Here is a 27,046-nt window from a genome sequence, read left to right on the forward strand (position 1 = left end):
GAGTCACCAGCTGGTGCAGCTCGCTAAAGACATCCTCTTCGAACCGAGTGTTTCCAACGATCTTCAAATGGGAGAGTCCGCTCGGTAGCATTCCTTTGCGAAAATGAAAACTATCGATGGGATATAGATTCAATTCGCTGATCCGCGGCGGAATATCGCCAGGCTGCAGGGTGTCGCTATTCGAGATCTGTAGACACATCGATTCGAGAGTCGCCGGCAACCTATCTCCTCTGAGCAGCTTTAGTAGCTTCAGCGGTATGCTCAGTGATTGTAGAGCGCCTGGCAACTGAATCGCCGGTGATATAACATTGTTGCCAAACTTGTCGACTTGGATGAACGCTCGTAGCTCCTTGAGATTCGGCGGTAGTGTCTCCATGTTGAAGCGATGGTGATAGTCCTCCAGCAGAGTAAGTCGTTCGAGTCGGCGTGGCAACAAGCCGGTATCTATCGGTTCGTTCAGTGTACACAAATAGGAGAGACTCTCAAGAGTATCCGGCAGTTTCGATATATCGAGCTGGTGATCTGTGGTGATTCTCTTGATGTTTGGTGGAAGTCTGTCAAACTTGAAATCCACTCTGTTATTGAAATTCAAAGAAACAACATTGGAGTTTGCCAATCTATCTCTAAAATTCCAATCTAAACTGATATCACCCAATCCATCATGAAATATTATCTGTGTTACAGATTCAGGTATTTCGTATTGATCTAGAGGATAACATAACAAACAAACAAACGATTAATAATCGTTTGTACTTTAGTATGTGAATGTTGTTTCTCTTACCCAGATTAAATATATAATCAATAGAATCGAATTGATAATGTTTAGCATAGTAGTTTGGTGCAAAGAATAGAGAACACTGCGTTTTAAGTTCTAACGATTGTTTGAGTTGTGATTTATAGGAGTTCAAATGAAATTGAGGATACTCTTTATCGATTCTATTGGAGTTACTTTGCGAGAGATTCGCACACTCCAATAAAAGATATTTATCTTTTTGTAGATAGAAACGCTTACAAGTTAAACTAAAACATATTTTATCGATATTGTGATTTAAGAATCTAATGATATTTGATAATAACAAATGTGATAAATTAACAAATCTATGATTATTATTATTATTATTATTATTATTATTATTATTATTATTATTATTACTATTACTATTACTACTATTATTAATATAATTTGAATGTTTATCTGTCATCTGATAAAATAGGAATCACATGATTGTTAATAATATATGATCGTGCTGCTTATAATACCATATGAATTCAAATTTTTATTTTTATTTTTATTTTTATTTTTTTTTTTTTTTTAAATCTTGTATTTAACAACAGCAATTCTCATTGAACAAAAATAGAATCACATTGGATTTGATTGTTTGTAAAGATATTTTATTAATAAACAAAAAAATAATTAATAAAATGATACAGATAGAAAAAAATATATTTAGATTTTAATAAAGTATTTCAAATTATTATTATAATTATATGATGACGGTGACGACAAACCCATAGAAGTACTTCCATAGTTGAAACAAAACAATATTAAATTCATAACCGACGCTGACTCTTCTTAACATCCAGAGGATGTGTCGCAATTCATCTCAAATTGAGGAACTATACAAACTATCACAAACCTTAATTAAAAATAATAAAATAAAGTCAATATACTTTACAATTTATATTATTACTTAATTCTTTATTATCTCAAAGCAAGCTTTAAATAATATGGGACACCTGATTCAAAGTATGGAATGATTATTTTCGTTATTTCTTCACTGTCAAGGTTTATCAAGGAAATATCGATATTGATGTAATCCTGACTGTTGACGAATGCGATGTATCCATTCACGGGATCAAAGACGTAGGGGAAGAAGAATGATAGTTGACTTGGTTTGGTATTAAAGAAGGCAATCGAAATGTTGGTGGTCAAATCTATTTTAATAATAGTCAACAGTTCACTGGTGGTGCAAATGTAGATGCAATCATTGTATAGATATACGTTGAAGATCTCTTGCTCTGAGGTTTGTAAGTGGTAGATAAAGTACTCTTGATCTTTGATCACTGACTTACTAGCCAAGTCAAAGACAGTAAGTCTGATATTCGATTCGGATCTCTGCTTTTCACTTTGTGAAATCAAATAGTTTCTATTTCCAATTGGATCGTAGTAACATCCGACGATTGAAGTACTAATATTTGAATTATAGGCAAATCTAAAAGATGTGTAAAGAAAAAAATCGGGTTGTTAGTGGTGTGTTGTGATTTGTTTTGTTTGTTTTCTACAAAGTGGAACAATCAACTTACTGAGATTGTGTTTTAAAATTATCTCCTACCAAATCAATGGTTTGGGTAACTTGGTTTTGAACACATTGATAAACAATTTTATTAACACTGTCATAACCGATATATCCATTTAACAAATCATATATTTGAAAGTTGACAGAGACTGACATTTCATTTTGAGTGGTTACTTTATTACTCTAATCAACGTGAGATTTATGTTAGTTTTCGAAAGAATTTTAAGCGTTAAAATATTATAGTATTGGTATGTACGTTACCGTTGAGTTGTAGGTATAAAGTGTTGGTCGACCATTGCTTAAAGTACCATTCACACCAAACAGTTGATATTGATCACCTTGACCTGGTGCTAAACCAAGCAAAGGATTATAGTTTGGGCTCTGAATCGGTATTTGATTGGAGAGTAGGGTTTTACCATTACTCAAATCGATCGAAGTGAATTCTTTTGACAAAAGATTAATAAAGTTCAATGTTTGTGGTGTTGCCTACAGCGTAAAGGTGGTAAGTATTTATTTAGAATTAAAATAAAAATTCGAATCTATCTTTTGATTACTACATACTGAATAGGCAATCTTGCAACTTGACAAACATAAAACAAATAAAATAATGATTAATTTCATTGTTGTTTATATCTGTTTAATATTGAAAATTTTTGTGGAGCAGAGCAATAAAGAATAAATCTTCCACTTGGTACTTTATATAGCTACCATTATGACTATTGGAAAGTATCTTTCTTTTTCATCAAATTTTATTCTTAGATAAAAGAAAAATAAGATACTCGAATCAAAGATTTTTAAAGTAATATCATGATTTAAAATAATTTTAAGATAAAAATTGTGTATGCACAAAAAAAAAATACTTTAATTAATCGGAAGCAAGCAAACACCTATACTTTTCGGTGTTTTTAAAATTAAATGATTAATAAATTCTAACTTTTTACTTGAGAAACAAGGATTATATATATATCAGTCAACAGAAAGTTAGACATACCTCTCGAATCTAAATTTACTGAGAAATTAGTTCTGTTTACTATATGAATACATAAAACCATCCACACTATTTTGAAAAACTGAAAAAAACCATCGGATGATCATTTTGAATGAATATTAATAAAAGTCGATTAATAATGATAGATAAAACTAGTATACAAAAAGTTGGCGTCTTAGGTATCGGTGCTTTCATCTTTGGTTCAATAGTATTTGGATTAATCTTACTTGTTATTGTTTTATACTATTCATTATGTTCTAATAGATTGGAATCTGTTACATCGTCTAAAATAAATAAATCAAAGAATGAATCACTATCATCATCATCATCATCATCACTATCATCGTCATCATCATATCAACTAAAAAAGAAAAATAACTAAAAATCTACAACAACAACAACTACTACATTAAAAATAAAAGATACAACACTACACTTTTTATTTATAAACAATAATACAAAAATATCTATTCTAATGAATGAAGTTGTTTCAATTCGGTCAAGGTGAAACTAGCATAGTTCTTGTTCCAGAGTCTGGCGTTATTCCAGTACTCGGTTGGATTGTCTCTGTAGAGTCCGGCTTTAACAGGATCGATCGGATCCATTGGATTCGGTGACTGTAAGAGTGAACTTATGGCCAACATTATCTGATGGAGCGTTAGCTGTGGACCGTACTTATCCTTGAGAATATCCAAGCAGATAGCGCCGTTCGAGTTGATATTGCAATGGTACACTTTTGTTTCGAAATGGACTTTTGGTGGTTTGAATGGGTAGTCGTCTGGGAACACCACCGACAGCAAATAGAGACCTTCGTACGCCGTTCCAACGGGTCCGCGCATCGCCACTTTCCACACCTGGATGTTTGTCTGCGACATGAATATGGTGAACATCGGTGAGGTGGTCTTTTCATTCTCATTGGTGAACACCTGGTATTCTTTGAGGATACGCTTGCTACACATCTTTGAGCCATACACAGGATTACTCTCCAAACTAGCGACCGCCACATTACTAGAGCATTTTCCAGCGCTTTTAATGGTGGCATCCGCCTTTTGTTCGACGGTGGTAACTATTTCCGGAGCGATCGCTGAGAATGCCGCTTTACTGTTGATTGGGATAGAGAATGCTGCCAAGTTGTCACGTGTCGATAGATTGACGACTGCTTCACGCTCGAATAGCTCTACACCTGCCTTTGACGAGTTGAAAGTGAAACACGATCCACCTGTTGCCTTGGTGAAAGATCCGAGTGTATTTCCACCCTCTCCAATGGGAATAGCATCCAAGATGATATTGGCACTCTTCAAATATTTATACACTTCATAAGGACATGCATTACTATTGTCTTGTCCGTCGGTCAATGCAAATACTCTACAAATTAATTTATCCGACGGTGCTAAAACGAAACCGTCCGCCAAAGATGTTGGATTTTCACGATATTTAACAATTGTTTCTCCTGCCAATTTAATAGCTAGTGGTAGTAGTAGTTGGATGAAAGAAATATAGAATTAGATTCGTTAATAAATTCGAATAAACCATTAACCTATGTTATAATTACCTTCATATAATCTTGTTTTACTTTGATTGGCAACTACTTCACCCAATTCAGTGGAGAATGAATCAAAGTTACGGGTTGGTGGGAATGTTACTTCGATACGCTCGCCAAAGCAAACCAAACCAACGATTGCAGCAATCTCCAACTGAACATACTTGTCGATCATAGTTTGGAATAAAGCTTGAGCTATCTCTATTCTCTTCATTTCTAACTCGCCTGGTGTCAATGATCCTTTGAATGCAGCTGATCTCATGGATCCAGATAAATCCAAAACAATCTATAAGTAAGTAATTACAAAAAAACAATTAAAGTTAGTTTTTTTTAACTTATCTTTATAATTTTATTATTATTAATTTCAATCTTACCATATCAATTTGTTTAATTTCTTGTTTATAATTATTATTATTATTATTGTTATTATTATTATCACTATCTTTAGTGATTTCCGATGATGTTGTTGATGTTGATGATGTTGTGGTTGTTGAAATATTTACATTTGACAACTTTTCAGATATGTTATCTGCTATTGTTGTTGTCGTTGATTGTTGTTGTTGTGGTGGTTGTTGTTGATTATCATCACCAACAACTGGCTGTTGAGATTGTTTTAATTGAAGTAGATCATTGTCATTTATACCTAAATCCTCGAGAGTATCTTCATGATACAGCTCCGAGCTGTTATGATACAATTGATATTCAGAGGTGACATCAACTGTTAGAAGTGCTCTTTTAATGATTTCTTTAATCAATTGCTCTATGGATTGTCCTTTCTTATAAGGCACAGCAATTTTTTTATTTATTGAAACAATTTCAATTGTCAACATTTTTCTTTTATTTAATAGATATTTATCTATAAATATATATATTTAATAATAACAAACAAAAACAATAACCAACTTTAATAATCAAATCAATGGACAATACATTTCACATGTTTTAAACTTGTATCTGCTTTTAGATTTAGCAGAAAATTTTAAGATTATTTTTTTAATAATAATAATAATTTTGGTTCATGGGTGTTGTTTTTTCACTAGTGACTGTTTTTGAATCATCTGATTGATCTATCATCAGAAGATGGGGTTGAAAAAAAATAAAATAAAATAAAAATAATTTCTTTTCTTCAAAATATTTGTAAAGAGAGGATGAATCAATAGAAAGTCAATGGATATCAATTTTAGTGATAGAAATTCATTGGTTAACTTCATCATACAATCTATATTATTGCTTGATTGATAGCGATGATAATGATGATGAACAAAAGAGATCAGAGTGTGTAAAATTATTCTCAAACTATCATTTAAATAAATTCATTCACTATTTCGATGTCGAAGGTTATGTAAAGTTCTTGGTTGATTTCTTCTTTGAGAGATCATCTAAAGTATTCAATCAAATTTATATAAGTCTTCAATGCCAAGATTATAAACCATTGGTACTTATTATTATAAGAAAGATTGTAGATGATAAAAGAGTATGTTATTTATTTATATATATATATATGTATTCTCAGAGAGATGATCGATCATACTTATAATTTGTAAATTAATATACTTTGTTATTATTATCTAGTTTTGTGACTAGTTCATACAAATGAATCAATCTGATATCGAAGAATTGAAAAGAAGAATAGATAGTTATAGTAATAATTTAAAATTAAATAGATATAATTATAGTTTTAATTATAATTATTTGTATGAAAAGGACAATACAAACAATAATAAAGTAATCTCTAACAGCAGCAACAACAACAACAAATTAGATATAAAAACAACAACAAACTCTACAACAATAACAACTACACAAAAATACATTTTATCAGATTTAGTATTGAAAAATATCATTTCAAAGACTGAATTCGATTTTGAAGATCAAAGGAGTGAGAAGAATGATAATAACAAACTTTTTAACTTTAAGAATTTCAATACAATTAATCTTGCGTTGGTATCGAAAAGATTCTTTAATATAGTTTCGAAAATCATAAACAATCTCTATTATGGTTGGTACAACTATTTCAATATTGACAATAAATATTGTTTAATCAAAAAAACTCCGCTTCTATTTGATTATGAATCGATCAAATATATCAGATACGATCGAGGTGCTGAATATGCCAATAGAATGACATCAAGAGTCGAAACATTCCACATAGAATCGGATGAAATCTACTCCACTACCGGAGGGTCTTTACGTAGAGATTATTTATATTCACATTCGCTCAGCCCGAATAGTCAAGATCGTACATCAATTTTACTACCAGCGTATTTAGTACACCCACCACCAATGCCAAACCTAAAGAATATCGTTGTTCATAATTATATGGGATTCAGAGAAAACTAAAGCCAACTGCTTATACACATCTTTAAGACGACACCGAATGGCAATAGACATGGAATCGAACGATTCACAATTAATATGAGAAAATCATGGGACAGGACACCAGCGTATCAGATTATTGATTTTCTCACTCCACTTGCTCGGCTACATTTCAAGACATTGAAATCAATCAAAATGACTTTTTGTAACAAAACAAATGATAATGATATCAAGCAACTTGTCCAAGAACTGAAAGAGCTACTTCCATTGTTGAAACAATACAATATTGAGTTCATAACAGACGATAATATGCTTTGTGAAATCAGAAAGATGTTCACCGAAAAAGATGAAGTCTATCAATTCTTAAACGTTTTAGAATAAATTAATAAAAGTTACAAAAAAGAATCTAAATGATTTTTATTAATAATTCTGTTAGTTTTTTTTTTAACTATCGCCATGCTTTATAGCTTGACTTCTATAACGGTCATTTGGTTTTGCTCATGAATTGGACTCTTTTTTAGATTTACCAACAAAGACTATGGATGAAGTGGAGTTTTTGTTTTTTTTTATTATAATTTTGTGGTTCAAGTACATTTTAAAAGTTACATCAGAATGAACCATTTCACTAACTACGTCCTTCGACACTGGATGCTTTACCATCATGAAGTGGGTAACAAGGTTGAAAAAATAAAAATCAAGAAGACAGATCTCATTTGGTTTAATTTGACGATTTAAATTTGATTTTTGATTGCTGTATGAGAACTTGATAAATCAAGATCAAATAATATATTAAATATTACTAAAATATTTTAGATTTTAATAAAAGTGATGTATTTGATTGTTTAAAAAGTGTAAGTAAAAACTATTGATTGTGATAAAAATTAAAATATATTGGTATTTTATTTATTGGGGTGTGATTTTGGTAGTATTCGGATCGTATTTATATATTATTATTATTATTTTAGGATAGTGCACCATAAATAATATTATTTAATCATCGATGATTGAAGAGGTGATTGATTTCGTAAGAGTATAAATACTAAAAAATTATTTCTTTTATTTAGTATCATCAACAACAAATACAATAATTGTTAATATTGCTTAATCTTCTCTAGAGAGTTATATAAACTAATTATCTATCTAAATAATCAAAATAATGAAATCAAAATTTTTCTATATTTTAATAATTCTATCATTGCTCATTGTTGGACTTGTCAAGAGTCAGAATGATAACTTGAAATGTCCACGCATGAATGATCCCACTCAATATGGTACCTGTGCCGATACCTGTTCAGAAATAGAAGAGTGTAGTAATGGAGAATTATGTTGCAGTATGAATTACCAATCATTATTTAAAGATAAATTTATTATATCACTAATTAATATTAATATTAATTCTTTTTAATTTTAATTAATAAAAACTTACACAGTGGCTGGATGTGGTAAAGCTTGTGTTGTTGGTATTCCTATCTAGATATCAGTTGTAAAAGTTAATTTAAGTATTGAATTATTATTTATAATAAAAATCCATATTTGAAGGGTTAATAATGTATAATTTTTTATACATCATTTTATGTATCAAAACTTTAAAATAATAAATAATATTAAACAAATATCTAAAAATTAATATTTTATTTTTTTAATAAGAAATGAATTACTTAATTGTAAAAACTACATTAATCTTTGATTATTGGAAGTGACAATACAATATAATGCCCATATAATTAAATAATATTAAATACTATTTGTTAAAAATCATTTAAAACACCTCGCCTGACGGTATTTAGATATCTAAAGGTTGAAGCTGGAATTTGTGATGAAATGTTAACTAAAGCTAAACGTAGTCCAAAAGGAGAACTAAGCTGTAGTAAGTTATTTTAATAAATATTTAAAATTATTTAACAATAATTCTAAATCTGATTTTTTTACATATTATAATTAATTTTAGGTAATGGATATGGTCATTCATGTATGAAGGGAGTACTATCTGAATAATATATTTAGATAACTTTGTTCTATAACTTAACGGAATATATAATTTATTAATAAGAATAGCTAAAATTAAATGATTATATAGATTTTATTCAAGTTAGCTTATTATAATATTAGTAAGATGATATATAATAGTTTCAAAATAAAATGTAATATTTTCCATCATATATTTCGATATTTAAGTTTATTATAAATTCAAACTTTCTAAAATTCAGACTTTAAAGTTATATATAAGGTTATTATGTTCTTAACTTCTAATAGATTTATATTTTCTTTTTTCAATTTTATTTACTTTTTGTTTAAAATTATTCTTTTTTCTTTTGGAAATTATTATTATGAATATGTAGTTTCCTAATGAGGTTTAAAAAACAATTAAATTAAAATTAATAACTAAAATCATATATAATAAAACAATAACAAAAATCAATTAAAAATGAATACTATCAAGATATTTTGTTTCCTATTTATCTTCTCATTCTTAACAATTGGAATTGTAAGAGGTGAAACTGATCGGGTTGATCGAACTGAAGGATTAGTTTGTCCATCACATGTTGGACCACCAGCATGTGTTATTGCTTGTGAAGATGATAGTAGTTGTAATCCTGGTTATTTATGTTGTGGTAAGTTATTATTAAAATAATATTTATCATTCAAAAAATTAATTCTAATCTTTTTTTCTAATTTAAGGCAATGGATGTGGTCAAGTTTGTAAGAAGGGAGTTCCTGTTCAATAAAATGAAGTCACCAACAAATTTTTTGTTCAACAAGATTTTTAATAAAGATATAAAGCAAAAATAAACTATGAATAATTCCCAATTTCTAAAATGTTACTAAAATAAATATTAAATTTGAATACATCTCCATTATTAAAACAAGAAAATCTATGTTTTTTAATTTTTTTGTGTTCTCAAATATTTGGACAAAAAGTCTATCTTAAAGGAAATCGCTATAGCCGGAAACAAAGAGATTCTTCCGGTAAATTCTCAATCCATGACCCAAAAAGAACGGGCTATAGAAATAAGAGATAAAAAGCGCAATAATAACTTCCCAAGATACACAGTATGTTCAACTTTTTTTTAAATCACCTCATTAACCTTATTAATTGAATCAAATTTTGACAGGGATATTATCAAAATAACCTATGATGTAACTAAAAAAGAAAAGAAAGATACTAGACGAAGAACCAACAATTTCTTTGTATCAAGCAAACCTTCAAATCAATAATACCACCAACAACATTTGGAATAATGTACAATCTTCTACATCATAACCTCAAATTGTTTCCCAAAATACCTCAACTACAACCCAAAACTGTGGGTCTAAGTAACTTGATTTTTTTTTTTTTTTAATATAACTAATGTAGTATACATGTTTTATTTAAAGTGATTGAAAGGTAGCTTATAGCTACGAAAGAGGTATTTAAAATTGGAGAAGGAGGGTTGTACCGCTCAATTGATCGTTTGTAATTTGATTAATATTCCACCGGTCTACTTTCATGCTTGATTTATCCTTAAAAAGATGTATTTGATCCACATCGTACGATTCTCCCATACCCTAAAAGAATTGTTGTATGAACTTTACCATTTCTAGATTCTATATCTAGTCATTCTAACTATTAAATTTCCATCGCCACATTCCACGATTTGATGGCTTCTATCTACGTTGACAAGGCGTATGATTCTCGAAAAAACAGAAGCATCTAAGTAACTTGAAGTTGAAAAAATAAAATCAAGAAGACAGATCTCATTTTTGTTTAATTTGACGATTTAAATTTGATTTTTGATTGCTGTATGAGAACTTGATAAATCAAAATCAAATGATATATTAAATATTACTAAAATATTTTAGATTTATTTGTTTATGGTTGTTTTTCTTAAATTTTTCCAATAATTGAATATTAAAAAAAAAATTAATTTTAAATCTTAAAAAATTCAGACAACAAAAAAAAACGACTAGGTCCCAAATATTAATTTTTTTCTCTGTTGCTGAATGGAATCAACTTATGTTTTCAAAAATAATCAATAATATAGTATTGAGTAAACTGATCTTTGATCAAGTTCATTATATATCTAAATTGAATAGTGAAAAGTCATACAAATGGAATGAAGTTTTAAAAAAGCAACCACAAATCTTGGCAAGTCATGGCTATTATGACGATATAAAACAATATTTAGGTGATCGTAAAAACTGCAGATTTAGACTTTTCAATGATGAATTAGTGTTTGTCATCATTAAACAAGGAAGTTTACAGATGTTTGAATTGGTCATGGAGTATCAACAACCGACAAAGAAAAAAGATTATCTAAACAGGCTATTACAGAGAGCAGCGAGATATGGGAGATTAGATATTTGTCAATATCTATTAGACGAATTCCCTTCATACCGATGGAACTACTATGAGGCAATTCAGTTGACACCTCTTTCCAATAGTAGAGAGGTGTTGGAATTCTTGGAGAGTAAAACTGATCGATCTATGCTTGGCCACGAATTACAAACATTGAATTGTGCTGCTGGTTGTGGTAGTTTGGAGATGATCAAATGGTTGATAGCTACGAGGTCGCCACCTTTGACCTCTTCCGATATGTTGAATCAAGCAATCATTGGAAATCAAATGGAAGTGTTAAAGTACCTGATTGACGAACATTCACAACTGTTAAACCTTGACAATACAAGTTATCTTGTGAATGCAGCTGGTTCAAGCCAACGATTCGAAATATTCAAGATGTTGTATGATTACGGTTGCAAGTGTCCAGAGAATGTCGCGAATGTTGCAGCCTGCTCTGGAAATCTAGTGTTGATCCAATGGTTGATTGCAAATACCAGTTGCGAAATCAATGGCAAGTCATTGGAAATGGCTGCTGAGTATGGACATCTCAATTTGGTCAAGTGGTTGGTGAGTAATCATTTGCAACCCGACGTCGGTTCACAACTACCAGTAAACATAATGAATAGAGTAGCATTAAGAGGTCACCTCGATACATTGGTTTGGTTGGAGAATAATACATCGCATCGCATCGATGATATCTTAGATATAGCGAATAGAGTTTTATATTTGGGTTTTCCAAACATGATTCAATATCTCTGTGAAATGATCGATAGAGAAGCATCAAAAACAACAACATCAACAACATCAACATCAACAACCGAGAACCGATTTACATTCACAGGACTGTTGGAAATCGCTGTGATGAGTTGTGATTTGAACATTGCCAAATGGGCGTATACCTTCTATTCCGATTCTGACAATACTATTGCAATAGAAGGTAGATTGGAAGAGAAAATCATACATGCACTCACAAGAGATAAAGTTAAGATGATTGATTGGTTGTATACCAACGTGACAGAGCATCGTGGTTGGCTAAACAAATGGCAGAAATACATTAAAACCGTGGTACAATTAAATAGCTACGAATCATTGGAATGGCTATTAGATAGGATCACTCTACCAGCGGAATATCAACAAGAGCTATGTAAAAAATATCCAAATTCATTTGAATGTATAGAAATAATTAATCATCATTTTTATATGCAAAGTTTAAATTTAAAACAAAAATAAAAAAAGTGAAGCGCATTAACCCCACAAATTTTTTGTCATTTTTACAACAAATGATCATTTTTTTAGTCTTAAAAGGTTTATTATCGTGCTTTGACCAAGCATGAGCATAATCAAACCTACACAGAAATTTATAGTGTCACAAAAAGAAACTAGTGATCATAAAAGTGATGATAGTTGTTGGTTTAATCAATGGAGAGATCAAATAAATCTAAAATATAATATAAAAGCAATAGAAGTAGAAAATATTAATAATAATAATAAAGATAATAATTATAAAGTAAAACAAAATAAAAAGAAAAAAGTATATTTTATTTTATTTTATTTTATTTATTTAAATCTTATTATAAACTAACCTTTATATTATTAATATTAACAAAAAATAGTTAAGACATAAACTAAAGAAAAAGAAATATATCAAAGAGAAGAAGAATCAATTACTCTTATTAAATGAAACTATTGATGAATGGCAACAATTAGTCAGACAAAATGAAATAGATAATCAAAATAGAATAGAGTTAAATAATGTAAAGAGTAATAGCAATAACAATAATCATAATAGTAATAAGAATAAACAAAATAATATAGAAAATAGTGAAAATAATAGTAGTACTTTATCGATTTCAAGTACATTGAAATTACTTAGAAATAAACCAATTAGTAATCAAACAACAAGTGAGCATGTAGAAAAAGAAAAAGTAGATCAATATAATCAACAATTTTATAATAAATCATATCTTTCATTTAATGGATTGGTAGAAGTTAGGACTACGTGGGATAGATATCAAAGTGAAGAATGAATATGAATGATAATATTGTGCTTAGGAATAACTGAATTTGTAGTTGATGATGACGATGACGATCATGTAAAGATAGACCATGATTGTTGGATTTATGACATGGAACAATGGGAGTGTGATAGCACCCAGTTTGGTTACTACATAGATCCATTGTACAAACATCGGAGTCATCACACAACGATGTCTTTGGAAACAGACAGCCGGTGCCGTTCACACAGAGATCGTCAGTACAGATATTACCATCGTTACAAATCACCGGTTGGTTTATGCAGCCCACAGATCGTTCACAGCTATCGGTTGTACATTGATCGTGGTCATTGCAATTCTTCAGTTCGAATACACACCCGGTTGCATTGTCACAGTAATCAATGGTACAAGCAGACCAGTCGTCACAAACCACAGGCTTATCAAGGCAGCCTTTAGCTTCATCGCAAAAGTTTTTTGTACAAGCCAAACCGTCTTCACAACTCAATAAACTGAATTGACAGCCGAGTGTTGGGTTGCAGCTGTCGGTGGTGCACCGATTCCTATCATCACATTGGATTGCAATGTTAGAACATCCTTGTTTGGCGGAGCAGCTGTCGTTCGTACAAAGATTGTTGTCGTCACAAGACAATGGCGTGTTTAGACAACCCAGACTTGGAATGCATGTATCGACAGTGCACAGATCCATATCGTTACAATCGATGGGAGAATGAACACAACCATTGTTAACAGTCACATTACAACTGTCGACAGTACAAGGATTATCGTCGTCACACGCAGTAGGAAGATGTTCACAGCCTTGAGAAGATATACAACTATCGACAGTACACGGATTACTATCGTTACAGCTGATAGCAGTATATTGGCAGCCAAGTAACTTGTGACAATTGTCATTGGTACACAGATCATTGTCATCACAGAGAACCGGTGAATATACACATTGACCATTGGCAGAGTTACAACTATCGATCGTACAGATATTGCTATCGTTACAATTGATTGGAGTGTAGATACATCGTTCTTCTTCTTCTTCAACTCCTTTCGATCGAAACATACTGCTGTTGCAGTGGTCGGTAGTACAAAGATCGTTGTCATTACAAACCAGTGGAGTGTGTAGGCAACCATTCGGAGATTGACAACTATCGGCAGTACAAAGATCGTTGTCATCACAAACAATTGGAGTATGTATACACTTTCCATCTTTACATCCATCGGCAGTACAATTATTGTAATCATCACATATTTCACTTATAATACAACTCTCTATTGATTGTAATGATGTTGTTATTGATGTTGATGTCGATGATTTTATATATATTTCATGACATCCAACACATTTTATATAAATATCACTATCTTTAACTTTTTCCAACTGATTATTTTCACATTCTTCTTCTAAACTATCTAAACCATTGTTGACAACAAATAAAATATATAACAACAAATAAATATAAAAACATAATTTAAACATTGTTATTATTTAAATATTAGAATTAAACATTTTGTTTGTAGAAGAATAGAAGTATTAGTAGTAGTAATCATTATAATGTTAATAATAATATTTATTCAGTTTAAAAATAATTATACAAAAAAAGATCAATGTTTTAAAATAAGAAATAATAAGTTGATTATTATAATTGCAAAAAAAAATAAAAGGAGTTCTTAAACCTTTCTTATTTTCTTTTTCTTTATTTGTATAGTATTATAATTAGTAATATATATGGTTATTTTTTCCATTGAGGTGACAATGGATTCTGTGAAGCGACTTGAACTGAACGTCTGGATGAACGTGGTGATGGAGTTGGTGGTGGTGTAATACATTGTTGGCAATCAATTAATGCACTCATCCATTTATCCTTCAATTCTGTCGATGGTGCAACAAATGTATATACTTTTTTAGATGTTACAACTTGGAATGAATTTTGGAAATCTAAAAATGGCAATAAATTGATAATTAATCATTTTGTTTTGTAATTACAATCCATATTTTCCAACTTACTTTTTAATACAGAAATAGCTTTTACATCGGAGAATAATATAGTTTTGAATAATGATTTTCGTTTTAAACTGTTGTTGCTGTTGGTATGAGAAAGTACTGACGATGATGTCGTCAACGACATCGATGAGGTGGTCGGTGAAAGTGTGTGTGGTGGAGTGGATGCGCTCGAGTTGGGAAGTGTTTTCGATTTGTGATTGTGATTGGTTTTTCTTGGTGAGGTCGGTGATTTGTTGTTTTGTTCCGTGCAGATGATACATTCCTTAAAGAGATATACAAAGAGGTCTTTCTTGGTGGATGCCACCATGCCTTTAAGCAGTGACAGCTGTCCCTCCATAATATATTTGGAGCCACCAATCAAGTCGTCGGCACCGCTTATTATAGATTTGATCTCGGCTATCTTGTCGGCATCGCTCGAGGTTCGCTTCGATTCGTTCAAGTAGAGAGTCAAGTCGTGAAGCTGACAGAGAGCAAGCGCAGCCATATTGGTGTCGGGGTGGTCAGGTGCAGTGAACTTTTCGATCTCCTTTAGGAATATGATGTAACGTGGCAATCTTTGGACAGGCATAACAATGAAACTACCGAAATCCAAATTACGACAACGATCGTTACACTCACCCGACAGAATCTTCTTGTAAACGGTTGCACAATTACTGTTGGTCTTTAAATACTTGGTATAGGCAAAAGCTTTTTCATAATTATTAATATACACTTCATATAATTTTTGGAAATCTCCCATCTTTTTTTTCGAAAATTAAATTAATAAACAAATACTTTAAATGATAAAAGTTAAATAACTTACAAAAGGTAAAAAAATATCACCAATAGTTGATTCATCTTTCCAGTTTTTCAATGAATTTTCAAATTGTGACAGTAGTTTGGTGTGAACATCGCGCAGTTCATGAATGTTTGAGAATAATATATATAGATTTTCATCGGTTAAAAGATTCGAATCTTTCAATGGTTGATAGAAAACATCGATAATCGTATTCATGTCTGAAACGTATCCTTTCTCTACATGTACCATTTCATCGATTGTTTTTGTTCTTCTTGATGTTGGTGGTGATGATGATGATGTATTTGTTGTTGTTGTTGGTGTTGCTGGTTTTGTTATTGTAATTGTTGGTTTGTTGTTTTCATTGTTATCGTTGTTACTCGAGGTTGTTGAAGTTGTATTCTCTAGCAATGAAGGTGATGAAATCGATGGTGTAATAGATACAGCAGCACTTTGCTTTGTACCAGCACTATTTGAAATAGATTCAATGGCAGCAGGTGAAGATGATGCAGATGAACTGGAGATGCAAGAGGACATCGACGATGATCTAGATGGATGTGGTGTCGACTCTTCTGACATCAAATCGATTGACAATGAATGTTGCTCTCTGGTAAGGTTAACATTGTTATGCATTTCCAATTTCTCAAATGATCTTTTCAATAGTTCATCTTCAATTGGTTTCAATTCTTCAGTATTATTGGTTGATGATGTTATTGATGTAGTTGATTTATCATTTTGATCAGATTCTTCATCTGAACTGGTTTCACCAACAATCAAATTCGGATTGAATTCGTCACCCACCGGATTCAAATCGATTTGATCTGGCAGTTGTTGTTGCTGTAGTTTGTGTGCACCAATGACGGCAGAGATGGTTGGAGTTAACTCTAGTTGTTTGATCTCTAAAACCTGTTGTTCTCTCTGTTGTTTCTCCAATTTCAATTTCTTAAGCAATCGAATTGCCAGCCATCTACGTACGACCGACTGAACCTTGACTATACACCATATTCTATGTGAATTCTTTGAAACGATTCTAACGTTTGGATAACCAATCGATAGTTTTTTCAATAATTTTAAAATATTTATCATCATTTTTTTAATATTTAGAAAAGTAGGCGTAGGTATGTTAGAAATATTTGTTTAAAAAACAATTAAAAAAATGATTGATTGATTGACCATTCAATTTGATTTGAAATTAAAATCAAATTAAAATTAATTAATCAACAATACAATTATTATTAACATTTACATACACTCCTGATTTTACTCTGGATGAAATTGGTCTATGTTGTTGATGTTGATCGGGTCGTTTTGAGAACTGACTGACAGTAGAAGTCCTTGCCAACATTCTGTTATATTCTTTTGTCGTGATGTGATGCGATGCGATGTGATGCGATATGATGTGTTGGTTATTTTATTTTATTTTTTTATTGCTAATTTACTACTAACTACTATTGCTATTTTCTATTATTAAAACTACTACTACAGTCTAATCTTGATTTGATTTGCTTTTTGGTAATTCTACTTGAATGATTTGATGGATTGTTTGATTGATTTGGTTGACAATATTACTAATGATTTGTGATGTAAATGAATGAATAAAAATGTAACTATTTTAATAATTACAATGTAAATATAGATAAACTTGTAAATTTACTTCTTCTACTATTTAGTTTGTGCGATTGTTTTTGGTGTTAGATTTAAATCTGGATGCGTTTACCGAATTGTGGTTGTTGTTGTTGGATTAATTTGATTTGATATTCAATTCCTAAACACCACCCTTTTTTTTGATTGGTGAATACTAGTATGATTCAAGTGAAAAGATATATCTGATCAATCTGTTCTTATTAATTCTATTTCATAATATTCTACTATTGTTGCTGCTGTTGATTATGATGTCCTATCAATTTATAAAGTGTTACTACACTATTTGTAAATCTATATTTTAAATATAAAAAATAAAATCCGGAAGAAATAAATTAATAAAGAGAAATAAGCTTATTTATTTATCCCATATATGAAATAAAATAAACAAAACAAAACAAAACAAAAAAAAAGATATTTTACAATTATTTAAAATTTTAATCATCCCATATGGATATCATGTCATGTCATATGATGATAATGATAATGATATTGATGATGATGATAATAATGATGAAGTAGGTTGATGATCTATTTGTTTAATTGTTTGTGTTGTGTTGTGTTGTGTCTGTCTGATTCATATATATTTATATTAAAAAAATTTTTTTTTAATTGGAATTCCACTACCAAGACAAGATAAAAATTAAAAATAATCAAGAAATTTAATAAACTGAGGATGAAAATGAGAATTGGTGTTTGATTGATGAAAAACGATGATCGTTGGGTGAAAAAAAATGAGTTGGGGATTTAAAAACAAAAAAAATTGTAAACAATCAATTTATATTGCATGCAAACAGTTGTTTTGCTTTGAGATAATCGGTTTTGATAGTTTTTTTTCCTCCTTCTCCAAACAAAAAAGTGTAGAATAGACTTGTTTATAAACCACTTTGTCATTTAAACCCATACCATTATCTTATCTAAATTATTTACCTACACATGTTAAATTACACTTTTTTTATTATCTTTATATTTTTTTTTTTGTTATTAATTGATTGGGTTAACGTATAAATATGTGTGTTTTTTTTGTTAAATATTTATTTATTTATTTAGCAAGTTTAACAAACAAACAAATAATAAATAAAAGAAATATATATATATTACTATGAGTACTACTTCAATACAATATTTTTTGATATATAATTAAACTTTTCCTTTACTGTAATTAGTTTTTTTTTTTTTGGTTTTTCTGTTTTGTTTATTTTAAAAGTAAACAGTACCAATATCAAATTGAAATACCAACCAAACCATCTTGACACCAATGTTATAAATTTGCTTTGTTTTTACCAATTGGTTTTAATTATTGTTTGTTTTTTGTTGAGAGTAAAGTTTAGTGTGTGTGTGGGTGGTTGATGATGGATTCCTATCTGAAACTGTGGTATAAAATAAATAGTCAAGCATTGATGTATGAAAAAAACAATGAAAATGGAAAGAATGTATGAATATTTGGTTTACTTTGTTGTTATTGGTTTTTATCGTTGCTGTAGTTGGTGGTACCCGAGTTTAGTTGTGATGTTTAGGTTTGTATGTTACTTTTGAATGACATTCATACCAATTCCATTTAATTCCAATCCAATCTTGTAAGTTATGTCGACAACACAACAATAACTACAACTATACAAATACAAAAATAATACTATTGTTATTATTATTATTATTTCTTCGTGGTATACAATATAAAAGTATAATTTTAAGATTTTATTTTTAAATCTTTCAAAATTAATACAAAAAGGTGTTCCACACAAACTGCTTCCGTGTTTGTTGTTGGAAACAGTTTTTTTTTTTGAATCCAAATTGCTATTCCTGTTTTGTAAAGTAGTTGTTTTGTTTGATACTGATATCTCAGTACATGGTTGAAATGTTCATTGAAAATTGCAACAAAATCTAGATTCTCATCTTGAACAATATTTATACAAATATAACTTTTTTTCAGATAAATCTTACTTTTTTTGTTTTTAAAAATCGGATATTACATAAACATTTATTACTACTATTTATTATATTATTATTATTTTTAGTACTATTATTATACAATTATATTATTACTATTATTATTATTTGACAAATTAATTTTATTAATGTATAGCTGTTCAATATTGAACTTAACTATAATAATATTACACTAAACTATGATTTTCTTTATTTTATTTTTGTTTTTTGTTTGTGATCACAATGTCCAAACAATTCAATAGTTGTCTCTGTTTTAACTTTGAAAGACTATAATTTTATAATAAAAAGAAAATATATCTTTTTTTTTTTTTTATTTAAATGAAAGTTTTGAAGGTAATGTGTGGGTTGGGCATTGCATGTTTTTTTAAATGGTTTTTGTCACACCATAATCATATAAATGGGGGATAGTTAATTAAAAAACCCCCAACCTGTTAATGCAAAATTAAAAAAATTGAATTTTTAAATATTTGAAAAATTGTTTATTTGAAAAAACCTTGTTGTTTTCCTCAAATTAAAGTAAATGATGGTAATCTTGTTGTGATCTCAAATCTAACCATTATATTGCGATTTTATAATTTACAATTAATTTTTATTAAATTTTTATTTAACCAGAATCAACAAAAATGATCATTCGAGATACAATCATTCATTTTTAAATATGACTACCTAAGTTGAACAGACATCTTGAAAAAATAAAGTTAAATTAAAGTTAATTTTTTGAACTTTAATTTAACTTTATTTTTTCAAGATGTCTGTTCAAAAAATTACTTTAAAAAACTGTATTAGACTATTATTTTTCATGGTTTCTAATGCCAATGAAATTAAAATATATAACTTGAATAATGAACACAAACTATAAATTAAAATAATGTTAAGAATGATATTCTTTCATTAAATATTTCATGTTCATTCATTCATACATTCATTTTTATCATGACTTTCGTCATAGCAAATAGGATAGAACATTTAAACTCTAACAATGACAATCAAAACATGGGAAATCCAAAATCATTCATCTTAGAGAGGTAAAGCGCCCAGCAGATATATTTTGTTTTAACAATAACTAACCTAACACAATCCACCTAATTAATTAGATTCACAGAGGATAATCGATGATGGCGATGAAAGTGACAGAGTGGAACTTGAGCCATATACTATAGCTGAGAATATTACGATCAAGAAGTACTTATCGAAACATGAACGATTCGGCTTCAAGAATCGACTTGCCTATGTCCGTGGATCAGTGCTAGTCTATGAGCTTGAGATATCTATAGCTAACGCTATGCTTTCTGATTGGTTCTCTAGTAGGTGGGCTCCATGTGGTTTAGGCACAGATTTTGGTCGATACCTCCAGAGACCAGGCACCGTCGATCTCACTGTTGCTCCTGGCACCATAGTCCAACAAGCCGATCAATCGTTTAGGCCGTACGGTCGTGTAGGATTGGCTGCCAATGCAACTGGTGTAACATTCCCAACGATGGTAATCGAGGTTGGTGTTAGCCAGTCGCTCAATTCGCTCCATGAAAAAGCACAGCGTTATCTGTTGCCAACAACCGATATATAGTGTTGATAATTGTTATATATTTTATTATTCCTACTTTTGTTGTTATTTTTATCACAGTTTCTTGATGATAGCTCATTGGGAACGAGATTGAATTTTACTCTTACAATGACACCCAAGAGATCTACAACCGTTCAGGGGCAGAGAGGTAGAACAAAGAAGACAAAGAGTGCCACAACTCAAGTTGTTAACAACACCCAGTCGCAAGATTCTCCTTAAGAAGAACATCGTACATGGGAGTCGACTATCATCCATCTCAAAAAGGTAATAATGTATTTTCTTCATTAAACACACTGATGCATCTTAATTCACATAGGAGAACAGATGGCTATCCTATTCATGGACACCTCGATGCAGCTACAGCTCCTCCTGTTGTTGGTAATCCACCAAACCCAGTGTACACACTCAATGAAAGCCTACCTATATTTTATAACGATACCGCAGAGATAGACATCTTGATGACTAACAACATAATTAACAGATACCCGCCACTTTATAAAGTGACAACACTCAAATAAAAAAAAAATAAGTTTAAAATTTATTATCTATCTATATATCAAATATTCAATATTCATTCAAATATTCTTTTTATAAATAAATAATAAAATAATTTAATTTATCGTTTTATTTAAATAAATTAAATTATTTTTAACAGACTTTTTTTTTTTTTTTTTTTTTTGATGTTCAATTTTTTTAATAAATTTTTAAATTTAAATTATTTTATTTTATTTTTTTTTGATCATTTTTAATTAATTGTAGATAGTTAGATAATCACATATATACACATATATAATTCAATATATTTTTTTGTAATTTAATAGTTTTTTTGTTTTTGATATAATAATAATAATAATATATAGATAAAATAAGTTTAGAAAATGAATAGACAATCGATTATGAGTTTATTTGGTAGAGATGGTATGGGAATGGAGAAGATTACAGATGCTACACCATTACCAGATACAGCTGAAACCATACATATATCATCTTTAGCTTTATTAAAAATGTTACAACATGGTATGTTATTATTATTACTTTTTAATTGTTCATTTTTAATTTTATTAATATTTATTTAATTAATAATCAATCAATCAATCAATCAATCAATTAATTAATCAATCGATTATTATAGCAAGAGCAGGTGTACCACTTGAAGTTATGGGTTTGATGCTTGGTGAGCTGATTGATGAATATACTATTAGAGTGATCGATGTGTTTGCCATGCCACAGAGTGGTACCAGTGTCAGTGTCGAAGCGATCGATCCCGTCTTCCAAACCAAGATGTTGGATATGTTGAAACAGACCGGTCGTAATGAGATCGTTATCGGTTGGTATCACAGTCATCCGGGATTCGGATGTTGGTTGTCGTCGGTCGACGTCAACACTCAGCAGTCATTCGAGCAGCTACAGGCACGTGCCGTTGCCGTCGTAGTCGATCCACTGCAATCCGTAAGAGGTAAAGTCGTAATCGATGCCTTCCGTACCATAAAGACACCGCCCACCTCTGAACCACGTCAGATCACATCGAACCTCGGACATCTCCAGGACGCATCGATCCAGGCACTCATCCACGGACTCAACCGTACCTACTACTCGATCGCCATCAACTACAGAAAGAACGAACTCGAGCAAAAGATGCTCTTGAATCTTCACAAGAAGAAATGGACCGAAGCTTTGAATCTCGAGAAATTCGATACTCACTCACAAAACAATGAAAAGAAATTAAGTGTATGTAATTGACATGTTACAACAACATCTTCTTCTATCGTTTTTGTTTATTAATAATACTTTTTACTTACTTGCTTTATCATATAATATCTATATAATTATAGGATTTGTTAGAGTTGACTAAATCATATCATAAATCGATTCAAGAAGAAGATAAGATTACCGACCCAGAGAAGAAAGAGGTATCTTTGGTTGGTAAATTGGATCCAAAGAAGCATTTGGTTGCCGATGTACATTCTTTGATGGCTTCAAATGTAGTTAGAGTTTTAACTGTCATGTTAGATACAACTGTATTCTAAATTAATTAAAATTAAAAAATAAATCAATCATCCAAATCATATCAAACACCCTGCAAGTAAATACACAATAAATCAACCTCCAACACAATTTCAAATTCAAATTCAAACAACACAAATACAAATACAAACCAAACCAACACTTAAAAATAAATAAAACAATTAAAAAAATAAACAAATTGCAAGATTGTAAAAGTTCGCAAAAATGCATTGCAACTTTCTTTTTTGTGTTGGTTTGCAAATGAGGGATGCGTCGCCCGACAACTTTTTTACGATTATAGAATCTGATATTGATTGTTGTGCACAACATTTTTTTTAAACTTAAATTAATCTTCTTTTTTTCTTAATTTTTATTATTCTTTCATCATTGTCATCAACAGATAACCTATAATCTGTATCAAATAAACTGATTTAAACTATTTAATATTCGATGTCATTTCCATTCCCATCATTCTGTGCTGGCTGTGGCAAAAGCAAAAGACCAAACGAACCTCATCAATGTGATTTACCACCTAGAACTACAGATACATTCTGTGTACATTGCCGATCATGGATATCAGTCCCTACTGCAAGAAGATGTCCAAATTGCAATAGCGTATTACATGGAGGCATAGTTGTGAGTAATCCTAATGAACCAGACTACTCAGTGGTTCATTATCACAGAGGTAATACTAATAGAAATCCATATGGTGGAAATCCTTTTGGAGGAAATCCTAATGGTGGTTTTGGTGGAAATCCTTATAGTGGCAATCCTTATGGTGGCGGAGGTGGATTTATTGGTAATCAGCCATGGTTTTAAATGTATTATTAGTATATTGTTAGTTATTAATTTAAAATTAATAAAATAGATATAATTCTTGTTTACGAATGGAGACAGGTGGTCACCTTTCAAAATTAAACAGAAAAATAACAAATAGATGATCGATTTAAATAAATATCATTGAGTTAAATCCATTAATTAAATATTTTATATTTCTGAATTAGAAATTTTACTAAATGATTCCTCAGAAAGGTGGTAGCTTGCTGTTACATGCAAGAAAAAAATTAGTGTGAAAAAGTTTACCATCTAAAATTTAAGTTTTATTTTTATCCCTCATATGAATTTTTTTTAAAACCATTTAACAAACTAATTATAGTTCTTTTGTTACTTTTACAAAAACAATAATAATTCTTAACAAATAATTTTATTGAAAAGTTACTTTAATATAAATGTCATCAATGTCTAATAGCAATGGTAAGAAAAAAAAATTTTTTGTTGCTGTTTTTAAAAAATTTATTTTTCTAATTTTTTTTTGTTTATGCTAAAGATATATGTTTTACAAAAGTATTTCAAAATAAGATACTTCTTCAAAAGCTACTGAAACATGTGAGAGAAGATATCAATGGTCATTCGGTTCAAGATGAAATGTTCTTGTTTAAAAGGCGAAAGTACAATCATTGGAGCAGAGGATATGAAATTCTTGGTAAAAATCATATTGGTTTGTTTGTTGACAAGATTAAAACAGGTCGATATATAGAGATCTCGAGGTCTGACATATCAAGTTTCTGTATGAAAGTAAAGGATATCAATCAATTTATGGTGGTGTAGAGCAAGTACAGAGACACTCTATTTATATCTAGAGATTTGATATCAAATGCATGTAGAGCTGGTAACATTGAAATTGTAAAGATACTTCTCAATCAAACATCACCGATTCAACTTAAAAGAGATGGTGCATTTAAAGGTGCTTTGATAGGTGGTCATGTGGAAATTCTCGATTATCTCGTGAAGAATGGAATCGATCCTATCAATGAATTGGACAAGAAGATAATGGATGATTTAATCAATTACCCAAAGATCCAATCAATCGAATGGTTATTTGCTAAATTCGGTGAGGATATCATCATGGAAAAGTACAAGACTACCCTCGGAACTTTATATTTCAATCCACAATTGAGCGATGATAAAGTATTTATCTATCGATTATTAAAGAAACATGGTTATACTTTTGGTCCAAAGATAATAGAGCCGATCATTAACGGTAATCTCTCTCTCAGTAATTCTATAGAATTATTATCATATCTCATGGTTAATAAGGAGAGCAATCATCTTGGAGTTACTTCAGAAACAGATACCAAATACCTCTTATCAATGAAAGAGAGTATAGTAAAACAATTTCCAATTCCTGAATCACCCCTGGTTGACAATCTCTGTTATAATCTCCTACTTCTTGATGTTATGTATCATCATCACGGTGCATTATACTCAAGTGATTATATTGGCAAAACAGTCTCAGAAATCGTTAGAATTAAACTTCAATTGGCAGGTCAATTAAATATATCAAACCAATCAATCATCGATGATTTTCTATCGAAGATCGTTTCACTCAATATGAATATAGATGATCGTGGAAATGTAAAAGATGAAACCAATCTTCGAAAGACTCTAACATTGTTATTCAATCATGGATCTCGCAATCAAATTGAGTATCTTGTCAATAGAATGGATACCGATCGATCAATCATTGAAGTACCTCTTCAAGAATGTATTTATCGATGTGTTGCATCACTTTTCGAAAGAGAAGATGGAAATCTTGCAATTCAAATGATTGAATGCATAAAGAGAGTTTTCACCAAACAAGGTTTAAAGTTATTCAGAAACTTTAAAGAAGATCGCAGGGACCATGGAAATGCTTGCATGATATATGAAAGATCACATCAGAAAGCTGGATCAAAAGAATCAATTCTTTATCTCATGGATAACCTTGATGGATGGCAAGTTGATATTCATGACAATGAAACTACTCAGCGATTTGGTTCATTAATATTCGATCAATTGGTAATGCGTGGAAAAGTTATCAAAGAAGATGGATCACTATCAAATGAAGCATGGCATATTATTGAAAGATCAAGAACTAAGCAGCAATTGGATCACATTTTGAAATATGAAGGAGTCATCCAAGCAACAACTGAGGATCAATCAATATGGAACAAAAAGGAATATAATGCACTTGATTTTACAATCAAATATGCACCAACTATTCATCGAATGTTTCTTATTGGTATCTGGATTGGTACATATCATTTTTATGAAGTACAAACGATAGAATTCCTCAATTGGTTGACAATATATGCCAAGGGTTGTCTAAAGTTTGATCATAAGATAATTCAAGATCCAGAATTGATCTTTCATGTCTTGAAGAACAAAATCTTCTCAGATGTTAATCTCTCTTGCTTTGATATCAAACAACTAATGACAATTAAGCAAAATCCAAATCTATTAAGATTCATCTATGAAAATCACAGATCTCAATGGAATCAAGTGGTGAGAAACAACATGTTGGATATCCTTAGATCATCGAACGAAATTCTTGACCTAATATTCGGAATCGATCCCGATGCAATGAAATTATTAACAAACAATGCCCAGGACTTTGTACCAAGGCTCCATGAATATTATTACGACAGATTGTTTTGGATGCATAGAAAAGGAACTCATCTTTCTTTGGATGAAACCATCACAAAGTTTGGTGATTCAACTGGTATTCTTACGTTGATCAATAGAGAAACCAAAAAAATAACAAAGACAAACGCAAATCAGACAATCAAACAAAAATCAAATAATAAAAAACAAAAAAATTAATTAAATTAA

The 27,046-nt window shown here is 30.3% G+C and overlaps 13 protein-coding genes across 13 annotated transcripts; 9 read left to right on the forward strand and 4 right to left on the reverse strand.

Annotated features, from left to right (window-relative positions):
• Positions 1-221: 221 nt before the first annotated feature.
• Positions 222-2,453, reverse strand: PPL_02581 (uncharacterized protein; the record flags this gene model as incomplete). Its single annotated transcript, XM_020573561.1, has 5 exons — positions 222-444; positions 564-705; positions 782-1,202; positions 2,003-2,213; positions 2,305-2,453. The coding sequence occupies 5 exons, from the start codon at positions 2,451-2,453 to the stop codon at positions 222-224; spliced, it is 1,146 nt and encodes a 381-aa protein (XP_020435633.1).
• A 971-nt stretch (positions 2,454-3,424) lies between these two features.
• On the forward strand, positions 3,425-3,667 carry PPL_02582 (uncharacterized protein; the record flags this gene model as incomplete). The annotated part of the gene is made up of 1 exon (XM_020573562.1): positions 3,425-3,667. One exon carries the CDS (start codon positions 3,425-3,427, stop codon positions 3,665-3,667), a length of 243 nt encoding a protein of 80 aa, XP_020435634.1.
• An 85-nt stretch (positions 3,668-3,752) lies between these two features.
• On the reverse strand, positions 3,753-5,655 carry PPL_02583 (uncharacterized protein; the record flags this gene model as incomplete). Its single annotated transcript, XM_020573563.1, has 4 exons — positions 3,753-3,915; positions 4,258-4,750; positions 4,838-5,111; positions 5,200-5,655. 4 exons carry the CDS (start codon positions 5,653-5,655, stop codon positions 3,753-3,755), a joined length of 1,386 nt encoding a protein of 461 aa, XP_020435635.1.
• An 89-nt stretch (positions 5,656-5,744) lies between these two features.
• On the forward strand, positions 5,745-7,165 carry PPL_02584 (uncharacterized protein; the record flags this gene model as incomplete). The annotated part of the gene is made up of 3 exons (XM_020573564.1): positions 5,745-5,764; positions 5,969-6,299; positions 6,410-7,165. 3 exons carry the CDS (start codon positions 5,745-5,747, stop codon positions 7,163-7,165), a joined length of 1,107 nt encoding a protein of 368 aa, XP_020435636.1.
• A 1,132-nt stretch (positions 7,166-8,297) lies between these two features.
• PPL_02585 (WAP domain-containing protein) lies at positions 8,298-9,136 on the forward strand (the record flags this gene model as incomplete). The annotated part of the gene is made up of 2 exons (XM_020573565.1): positions 8,298-8,472; positions 9,090-9,136. 2 exons carry the CDS (start codon positions 8,298-8,300, stop codon positions 9,134-9,136), a joined length of 222 nt encoding a protein of 73 aa, XP_020435637.1.
• A 430-nt stretch (positions 9,137-9,566) lies between these two features.
• On the forward strand, positions 9,567-9,867 carry PPL_02586 (WAP domain-containing protein; the record flags this gene model as incomplete). The annotated part of the gene is made up of 2 exons (XM_020573566.1): positions 9,567-9,753; positions 9,821-9,867. The coding sequence occupies 2 exons, from the start codon at positions 9,567-9,569 to the stop codon at positions 9,865-9,867; spliced, it is 234 nt and encodes a 77-aa protein (XP_020435638.1).
• Positions 9,868-10,651: 784 nt separating this feature from the next.
• Positions 10,652-13,961, forward strand: PPL_02587 (uncharacterized protein; the record flags this gene model as incomplete). The annotated part of the gene is made up of 5 exons (XM_020573567.1): positions 10,652-10,701; positions 11,069-12,603; positions 12,824-12,966; positions 13,073-13,447; positions 13,683-13,961. The coding sequence occupies 5 exons, from the start codon at positions 10,652-10,654 to the stop codon at positions 13,959-13,961; spliced, it is 2,382 nt and encodes a 793-aa protein (XP_020435639.1).
• Positions 13,962-14,203: 242 nt separating this feature from the next.
• Positions 14,204-14,942, reverse strand: PPL_02588 (uncharacterized protein; the record flags this gene model as incomplete). Its single annotated transcript, XM_020573568.1, has 2 exons — positions 14,204-14,509; positions 14,574-14,942. 2 exons carry the CDS (start codon positions 14,940-14,942, stop codon positions 14,204-14,206), a joined length of 675 nt encoding a protein of 224 aa, XP_020435640.1.
• Positions 14,943-15,195: 253 nt separating this feature from the next.
• On the reverse strand, positions 15,196-17,331 carry gxcGG (RhoGEF domain-containing protein; the record flags this gene model as incomplete). The annotated part of the gene is made up of 3 exons (XM_020573569.1): positions 15,196-15,401; positions 15,726-16,206; positions 16,270-17,331. The coding sequence occupies 3 exons, from the start codon at positions 17,329-17,331 to the stop codon at positions 15,196-15,198; spliced, it is 1,749 nt and encodes a 582-aa protein (XP_020435641.1).
• A 1,968-nt stretch (positions 17,332-19,299) lies between these two features.
• PPL_02590 (uncharacterized protein) lies at positions 19,300-21,394 on the forward strand (the record flags this gene model as incomplete). Its single annotated transcript, XM_020573570.1, has 3 exons — positions 19,300-19,404; positions 20,579-20,609; positions 20,925-21,394. The coding sequence occupies 3 exons, from the start codon at positions 19,300-19,302 to the stop codon at positions 21,392-21,394; spliced, it is 606 nt and encodes a 201-aa protein (XP_020435642.1).
• Positions 21,395-22,269: 875 nt separating this feature from the next.
• psmD14 (Mov34/MPN/PAD-1 family protein) lies at positions 22,270-23,418 on the forward strand (the record flags this gene model as incomplete). The annotated part of the gene is made up of 3 exons (XM_020573571.1): positions 22,270-22,408; positions 22,524-23,119; positions 23,224-23,418. 3 exons carry the CDS (start codon positions 22,270-22,272, stop codon positions 23,416-23,418), a joined length of 930 nt encoding a protein of 309 aa, XP_020435643.1.
• Positions 23,419-23,845: 427 nt separating this feature from the next.
• PPL_02592 (uncharacterized protein) lies at positions 23,846-24,313 on the forward strand (the record flags this gene model as incomplete). Its single annotated transcript, XM_020573572.1, has 2 exons — positions 23,846-24,194; positions 24,264-24,313. The coding sequence occupies 2 exons, from the start codon at positions 23,846-23,848 to the stop codon at positions 24,311-24,313; spliced, it is 399 nt and encodes a 132-aa protein (XP_020435644.1).
• A 311-nt stretch (positions 24,314-24,624) lies between these two features.
• Positions 24,625-27,037, forward strand: PPL_02593 (uncharacterized protein; the record flags this gene model as incomplete). Its single annotated transcript, XM_020573573.1, has 2 exons — positions 24,625-24,649; positions 25,038-27,037. The coding sequence occupies 2 exons, from the start codon at positions 24,625-24,627 to the stop codon at positions 27,035-27,037; spliced, it is 2,025 nt and encodes a 674-aa protein (XP_020435645.1).
• Between the last annotated feature and the right edge of the window lie 9 nt (positions 27,038-27,046).

This window comes from Heterostelium album (assembly GCF_000004825.1).
Source record: "Heterostelium album PN500 unplaced genomic scaffold PPL_scaffold3, whole genome shotgun sequence".
Classification (NCBI taxonomy): domain Eukaryota; phylum Evosea; class Eumycetozoa; order Acytosteliales; family Acytosteliaceae; genus Heterostelium; species Heterostelium album.